This window comes from Rhagoletis zephyria, unplaced genomic scaffold (genome assembly GCF_001687245.7).
Source record: "Rhagoletis zephyria isolate East Lansing unplaced genomic scaffold, Rhagoletis_zephyria_1.1 Rzeph_scaffold_09346, whole genome shotgun sequence".
NCBI lineage: Eukaryota > Metazoa > Arthropoda > Insecta > Diptera > Tephritidae > Rhagoletis > Rhagoletis zephyria.
This window is the reverse complement of record NW_016166424.1, coordinates 14245-22969: the sequence shown is the minus strand read 5'-3', so window position 1 is coordinate 22969 and position 8725 is coordinate 14245. Positions and strand designations below refer to the sequence as shown.

The window sequence follows — 8725 nt, the reverse complement described above, 5'->3', positions numbered from 1 at the left end:
ATGTATGTGTATATGTACGTAAAAGCCACCTCCTTTAGCTTCGTTGATTTTCAATGCCATTTAAAATATTTCATAAGCAAAAATTTGCTGCATTTCGAGCTCAAAGTGAATGTGGGCGAAATATATTGAGCCCTAATCGCCAAAATGATGTAAGCTACATTTTATATAAAATTATTTTTAATGCAGAAATGTGCAATCGTTTATAACTACTGAATTTGCCGATAGGATTCTGGACTTTTTTAGAAGTATCGTTACTATATTGTTTGTTACGGTATTGATTCTCTTTATTTATTGCAATTGACAACAATGCTTTATGAACTACACTTTTTTAAATAAATATTACTTATAATTATTTATAGATGTATCGATGTTTTTTGAATAGAATAATCGGTAGATAATCGATAATTTTTAAAATTGTTATCGTTGAATTGTGTCGTAATTGGCTATAATGATTTGCAAGCTATAAATTATTTAATTATTTTCATTGATATCGGTAACTTTAGTTTTCCGATTTGATTACAAAGAAAAAAAAAAACAAAGGGAAAAAGTAACAGGCTACTTTGTATTGTTTGTCACCCTTACAAAGCTATAGACCAGTGGTACCCAACGTTTCCCAGCTTGTGACCCACTTTTCCTTATAGTAATATGTACCACCAAAAAATTTAAACTTATTTAATTCCGCAGAATTTTTTCTTGAATATGAGATCCACATTAATACTAAACACTGCACTGATTTTTTTCTTAAATAATTTGTTGAACTAGTCATATCTTTAAAATTTCAAAGTCCTTTTAAAAAAAATCCTTACGTCAGAGAGAAAAACTAAAAACACAGCTTTAGTATAGGGCCACATATAGTTACGTGTTATGAAATTTTTTGGTTTTTGTTGCACGGTGTAATTAGTTCCTTAAGGGAGAAACCATCACAGTGCTGTGTTAAACGAGTTCTTGTAAGTAAAAGTAAAAACCTATAGTCAGGGAAACCTTTGTACTTTTCTTAACATTTTTTATGGAAACAATTAACCTAAACAAAGAAGTAAATGTTATCTTTTCAGTACATATTCATTTACAGTGCGACCAGTAGGTATTTGTTCATACAGAAACAAAGTAGTTTTTGTTAATCAATTTATTGGAAAAGTTGAAACGGTTACCAGTTATAAGTTGAATTATAAAAATTTGGTTTAAAAGGCAACTACTGCATTATATGGCCTTTGTTGACCACAACACGCTTAGGCCTTTTTTCAAAACTTTTGCATGTGGCACTCACCACGCAAATCGGTATATGTATTGTTTTACATATATGTCCAGGATGGCTGCCTTAAAATCCATAAAGCTTTTGTATTTGTAATTCCCAAGTTTCTGCAGCACATAACCTCAAATGCAAAAGTCTATGGGATTACAGACAGGTGAGCCCGGAGGCCATTCGTCCTTGAAAACAAATAAATTTTTTTTTGACAATTATAGAACGTATGTCTGCTATTTATAGCGATATAAAGAGATCTAAGCCACCGACATAACATATATTTACTATGTCATCGTTTAAGTAATACCTTTATACGTTATTTAAAATAAATATTAATCTAGTTTATTAAGTCGATTTTAATATATTTTATTGACAAGTTTTGTATGAGTATATACTGGTCACATTGTACAATAGCCTCAATGTTTCCAATTTTTCCTGACTAGATATGAATATTTCATACTTATATATTCAATTATGCGCCATATCTGTAGTATATATATGTATATACATATGTAGAATATTTGTGGTAATAGTTATTCATTTTCGGTGGTAATTGAGAACATGTGCCATTCAGGTAGACAGACAGATAATCGTAAATAGTATGTACAAATATATTAACATGTATGTATGTTTACTTACCCTGCAGAAATATTATAAATTGATAAAAAATAATCAACTTGTTTTAATAATTTATTTTTGAGCTCTAGGCCGTATGTTAAATAAAACATTAAATGTTTTTCGGCTTTATTTACTTTTGATTTTAAAATAAAAATTTAATTACATCAAGCGGCCAATAACCAACATAATCATAATAAACTTGTAGTTAGTTTTTTTTGCGGGATTGCGATAAATAGCTGTGACCAAGTAACTAAAGTGAGAAGTAAACTCATGCTGGAGTCATGCAGATGTAACTGCAAGTTGGTTTTCATTAAAAAAATACTTTTAATACCTTTTTTCTGCACTTCACAGATGCCTTTTCGAATACAAGACAAAAAAAAATTAAAATCGAAATTTTGTAATATCATTTTGTTTTTGTGTCTGACGGAATTCGAATATACAGCAGCATATCGAGGGCTTATATTCAATACCCTCTATCTGGAATTTCCCCAAAAATTACCTGTCATCAGTGATTGTTATTATGACTTTGCTATCAAATTCTAATAGTAAATTCTTCTGTCAAGCGTTATACAAGGTCAGCATTAATATCACCGATGATAGTCAAGTTGAAGGTGGATTTTTATGTCAGAATCTCATCTATATCTAAAAGTGGTTAGCTATCAGTTAGATGACACCTAATGCAGAGGTAAACCAAAGAGAATATACAGATAAAAGTGACCTTTAGTTCATTCCAAAACAGCTTCGAGTTAGTTTATAGTTAGATTCATTTCCAATAGGGTATATGCAAGTGCACATATACATATGTATGTATGTATATGCACAAATTTTATTTGAACAAAGCAAGTGTGCGGTGAATACCAATTTCCGCAATTTGTTTTTATACATTCAGATATATTTAGTATGTATTTAACTACCCTGCAAAAATCATTGGACTATGTAGTTCATTTCTGCCATATTGGAGTACTTACAAAATACTCCTCTGTAATGCCGTAACGGACCAACAAGTGTCTCTACACCAGCTTATTGTTAACCGTTTATTGCTCATGTTACACTGAGGGAAATAATGTATAGTAAAAATGAAAACTTTTTATTGGATTGTCGTTTAACAATGTTCGTATTTAAAAATAATAATCTCATATCAAAATTTAGCAGGTACGTATTTGAATGCTAACAACTGAATATACATATACCCAGTACGGCAAAGCTCAACCAATTATCTCAGAAAAACTCATTTATTACTGCTTGTGTAGCAACTAACTTCAAATTGATATACAATCACCTAGTAGCCTCCTTTAGATAAACCAAATCCTTACACTTTTGATACCTTTGCAAATACATACATAATTCAATATTTGTTAAAAAATCATCTAACTTTGGGCAATTAACTACTTCAGCATTTAATATTAACATGCCGACTTTGAAGTGCTTTAAGCCAATTGCCTTTTAAAGTAGTTGAAATCAAATGCATATTCGAACAATCGACTTGCTGCTTGCGCACAATTCAAACTGAAGATTTGACAGCACACTTACATGTCTGCTGTAGCTCAGCGTGAAGATATGCCTGCTGTTATTTATTAGCTTCCAGAAGGTCCGGGTTCGAATCTCATCAGAGATGATTATAATTCTTTTTTTTTTGTCTCGGGAATATGAAAGGGCATCTGTGAAGTGCAGAACGAAAGCGTGTTCAAACGAACTAAACGAACGCGTGCTGTGGTGTTGATTCAAATTCAACATTTGAAAGCACATTTACATGTCTGGCTGTGTCTGAGTACACAAAGATGCCTGCCACAATTTGTTGATTTCCAGAGCATCAGGGTTCGAATTCCATTGCAGGCAAAACATGCAAATTCAAAATTTTTATTTTTTTTTGAAGTGCAAAATGAGTACTTTAATTGACGTTTTTAGTTAGATCAAATACGTTTAGGTTTGATTTTACTATTTATTTCCCTCAGTGTATAACAAACGTACTCACTCCACAATGCTTATTGGGCTATGTTGCCGAGAGGTAGGTACTCCATGGAGTATCCCCTGTAGTAGCTTTTTGCTACTCTGAGCTGATGCAGAGCTGAAGTATATGGTCCTAGTTTAGGACATCGCAATGTTATTTGGACCACATTTTTTAAATGTATTTCGGTTAATTTTGGAGTACTCCTTCACCCTTAGGGAGTACTCTTTACATACGTGCATAAAGTTGTCGCAATTTTTGCATGGTATCTGCGAGTATGTGTGTGATCAATGAAAAAAAATAAAAATATTAATTCCATTGCACATGAATATGTACTCATACCAATAAATGCTCGAACATCAGCACAAACGGATACGAATGAATGGCATGTTCATGCAATAAATATGGCCATTGAAAATACAAAACTATGAAAGTACATTTACACAAATGAATAAGTGCACACATATGTATGTACGTATGTGCATGTATACTCAATAGGATGCCTCAGGAAAAACGTTGTTGCATCATCGATGAAATTGTAAAGTTTGATATTTACTATGGCTCTCGTTAATTCGATGCCGTAGTTCCCGCCAATACAATGCGTTTGTTATAAAATTTTTTGCTGGATCATTTCTTTTTGGTAACTACCTTAAGAGATTTGTATCAAAGTTTTTTTAAAACAAGCCAGCACTTTTCAATGCAGCTTTCATGAAAATTTGAGTAGCTCAGCACTTGAAAGACATTAGACGAATATAGTCAGATAGAAATCTGACGTCAGAATTTTAGTTTTCAAAGGACCTTAATAGATATGATTACTTCAAAATATTATTTAAAAAATTCAGTGCAATGTAGAAAAACATTGTGGGTATCAAATTGAAAAGAAAATTCTGTATTGAAATAGAATAAATTTTTGGTGCACAAGGACGAGTAGGTATTGAAAATGCCCTTTCAAAAATTTATCCTTGAAATTTTGCAATGCTAATTTTGAAAAAAAAAAATTAAATGATTAGAACCAATATACACACGGATATATCCTCGAAATTTATCCTTCTATCTTCATAAAAATAAATCATATCTTTGAAACTACAAAGCTTCTTTAAGAAATCCTGATGTCAGAGAGAAAAGCTAAAAATGCAGTTTTGCTATATCTGGCACGTGGTTTCGTGAGTATATTGATTGCCTCGTGTGTTTCGAAATTTCTTTATTTTTGCCATACGGTCTAATATGTTGCAAGATTTTTGTTCATTTAAACTTTTTTAATATTCTGCCTTTGGATAGGTGGCAACCTTTTAAATAAATTATCTAAAAAAGCTTAATATAACACTTTCCGCTCGTTCCCATCTTGTAATATATTGCATTTAAAATTTATATTTTTAGGTTCTACTTTTTAGAGAAGTGACAACTCTATTGAAAAATGTTTCCAAAACTTTTTCAAATGCCATACTGCAGTATTTAATTTATCTTATCAATTTAATTGACTAAAATTTCAAAAATATTTGCGAAATCAAGCTCCCTAAACTTTTTTAGTTTGAAACCCTTATTGTAATATTTCATTTTTCTCCTAAATTTAATTGAATTAAATTAACCAAACAGTGGGCAAACCTCCTAAAAAGTATTTGCGACAGTAAGCTTTCTCAATTATCTATTGTTAACACCCATTTTGTAATATTTAATTTATCTTATCAATTTACTTAAACTGAATATTTCTATCAGGGGGCAACTCCCTTTTTTAAATTTCGGCTATAATATCGAATAAATTAATAAAAAATGTTCAAATCAGTTTAGCCAAATCAACTTGAAGTTAGGGAGACTAACGGGCAGCTATTCATTTATATTTATAAAGATTTATCAAATAAAGTTGCCAGACTCTCAAAAACTCAAGTAGATACTTTATTTTTAGAATTAACAAAAAATTTTCGCTGCATATCGCTGTTGATTGGCGCTCAGGTTACGAATGAGTTCGCCATAATTGCTGATGACCTGCCAAACAAAGAAATTAAATGGGCATTTTTTAAACTTTTTGCTTTGAAATTTACATCGCTACTTCCTCGAGAGTCGACTGTATAAAACCCCTGTCCAGGAAGCTGAAAAATTTTGCAGCAATTGAATTTATCAAAAAATTTCCTTCAGCCCTTTAACTTGAGCGTGAGGCATACATACCTACATATATTCATATATGTAAACGCATGCACATTAGTACATTCATAGGAAAATAAATACTGTGAAAAAATTTTTGCACGTAGGTTTTCGGATGCTCATATGTATGTACATACATACAGTGACGAACTAAACTATTGGCCCAATGAATTGTTCGCAATATATCCAAAGGTTTTTATTCTAATTTATTTGCGATAATTTTTTATAAAAATATACGAGCCCTAACCGCCAAAATAACGTAAGCGACATTTTTTCAAAATTTTATTTTTGATGCAGAAATATTCCTGGGGCATCTAGATGTACTTCTGCATCAAACAGAAAATTTTGAAAAAAATGGCGCTTACGTTATTTTGGCGGTTAGGGCTCGTATAGTTCAAACTACACATAAAAAGAAAATCTCTAAACTTTGTGCGAAATTCAGGAAAATTCAATAAATTTGCATACTAATTTGAAACTTGCTATTTAGATTTTTTAGAAAAATTTTAAGTATACAGTTTTATAGCCCATTCAATTCTAGTGTGGATTTTTGGCAATTTTTTAAGTGGAAGGTGTTGCTCATTTTCTCCATACAAAAAATAATTGTCGAATATACTTTGTATGGAAGAACCTGAATGAAAAAAAATTCCCAAAAATCAACGCGATTTTCTAGCAACTACAAGCTTGCACTTTTTATGCTAGAATTGAATGGGCTATAAAACTGCATAGTTAAAATTTTTCTAAAAAATCTTAATAGCAAGTTGCAAATTAGTTTGCAAATTTATTGAATTTTCCAGAATTTTGCACTAAGTTTAGAGATTTTATTTTTATGTGATTTGGTGTAGAATAAACTATATTTTCATAAAGAATCATATAATATAAATTAGAATAAACAATTTTGCCTATTTTACGAAAAATTCACTGCCAATACTTTTGTTCGTCACTGTACATACTACATACATACTTTGTAATAAATATTGATGAGCTGCTTGCAAATGGAGTCCAGAAGAGCTTCCATTATAAGCACCACTCTGTTTCGTATGTTTGTCTTTTTTCAGTTGGCTATGGCTTTGTTTTTTGTTAGTCGTGTAAGCAATATGCAGGAATTGAATTATTGTTAAAAAAAGGAGCTATTCATAATGATCTGGCTTATGGGTTTGTGCTTCAGTTACAACATAATGCGCTTTAATAAAAGGCGAAAATTTTTGTGCGAATAGAGAATGGGTACTTTTGTTCAGTTATATTTTATCTTTAAAGTATTTGTTTCTTTCTGTTGAAGTCCTGCAAATTCAGGGCCTTTTATTCTTCAATACCCTCGACCTGGACCTTGCCCACCCCTGACATATGTACTAACTTAGAGCTCAGGGCATACATCAAGATAACCAACCGTTCAGCTATAGAAAAACTAAAAATGCAGATTGCTAGTACTTTTTACGCTAATTTTAACTATATAAATATTATTTGCCGCAATTAAAAAGAAAAGCAGATATGAGAGGTAAAACAAAAAAATTGTGATATTTTAAAACATTATTATTTTCTAAACTGCGTAACCGATTTAAGAACTAATGATGTCAAAATAAAGACAATTAATTTATCTTCAAGTTGATATATAAAATGTGTATGCTTTTTTATATATTTAAGCCAAAAATATTATAAAACCAAAAAAATGTCATAATTTTTTCATAAAATAACCCTTTTTTAGAAAAAGTCCATAATCAATGCTAAAAAAATTTATATTATTGAAAAAGACCAAGTTCTTACCTTTGATTTGATATACTTATTATATTATGATTTGCTTTTGAGTTTTCAGAATTCAGTGATAATAAAAAATATAAATGCATGTATGTGCAAATGCATATTTTAGTTAATTAAACAAGGCGAGTTAACGGACTTTTTGGGAAAGGGTACTGTTTTTGTTGGAAGCGGGAAAATTTATGCAGTTTTATATGTACATATATGTTTATAATTACAGCCATTTTTCATTTGTTTGTGTTCCGGCGGAGATAAAAAACGTGTTTTGAATATTTTTTAAAAAGATGAATACTCTTAATTTATTTAAAATATATAAAATGTTTGAAAGTGAGGACGGTCTTAAGATTAATGCAAATGTGCTCGAACAGTTGCAGGAGTGGAATTTAATTCCTCGTGAAGGGCAATATTTATGCGCTCGGGGCCATCCGCTGAAATTGTTGGAGTGCACTGCATCATCGGATGGATTCGTTTGGAGGTAAGTTTACCGTGCGTCTATTAAACTGTAATACAAAAAAACATTATGTGTAGGTGCCGTAAAATTTCGAAGTCTGGAAAGCAAGTGCGAACGTGTAATCAGCAAATTTCATTAAGAAAAAACACATTCTTTGATAGGTCGAGGCTATCGATGGTGAAGCTCATTGCATTTTCTTACTTTTGGTTGAAGAATGTGACACAAGATTTTATAATTGAGGAGTTAAGTATTACAAGACCGACCGCAGTTGATTGGTGTAATTTTTGCCGTGAGGTAGTGTATGACGGCATGGTTGTAAAGGGGCGGAAAATTGGAGGTGTCGGGTCTATTGTTGAGATAGACGAAAGCAAATTCGGACGCCGGAAGTATCATCGTGGACACGCTGTTGAAGGGCAATGGGTTTTTGGTGGAGTGGAGCGTGGTACCAATAAGTGTTTTCTTGTTCCCGTTGAAAAGCGGGATAAGGAAACTTTATTGGCAGTTATAAAGAATTGGATTCTTCCTAACACGACCATAGTTTCCGATTTTTGGAAGGTGAGTTTAATGCCTAAGTGCCCATATATGT

The 8725-nt window shown here is 31.5% G+C and overlaps 1 protein-coding gene across 1 annotated transcript; it reads left to right on the top strand.

Annotated features, from left to right (window-relative positions):
* Positions 1-7919: 7919 nt before the first annotated feature.
* Positions 7920-8723, top strand: LOC108375718 (uncharacterized; the record flags this gene model as incomplete). The annotated part of the gene is made up of 2 exons (XM_017631861.1): positions 7920-8163; positions 8217-8723. Coding segments are annotated over exons 1-2 (698 nt in total), but the record flags the coding sequence as incomplete, so codon positions are not given.
* Between the last annotated feature and the right edge of the window lie 2 nt (positions 8724-8725).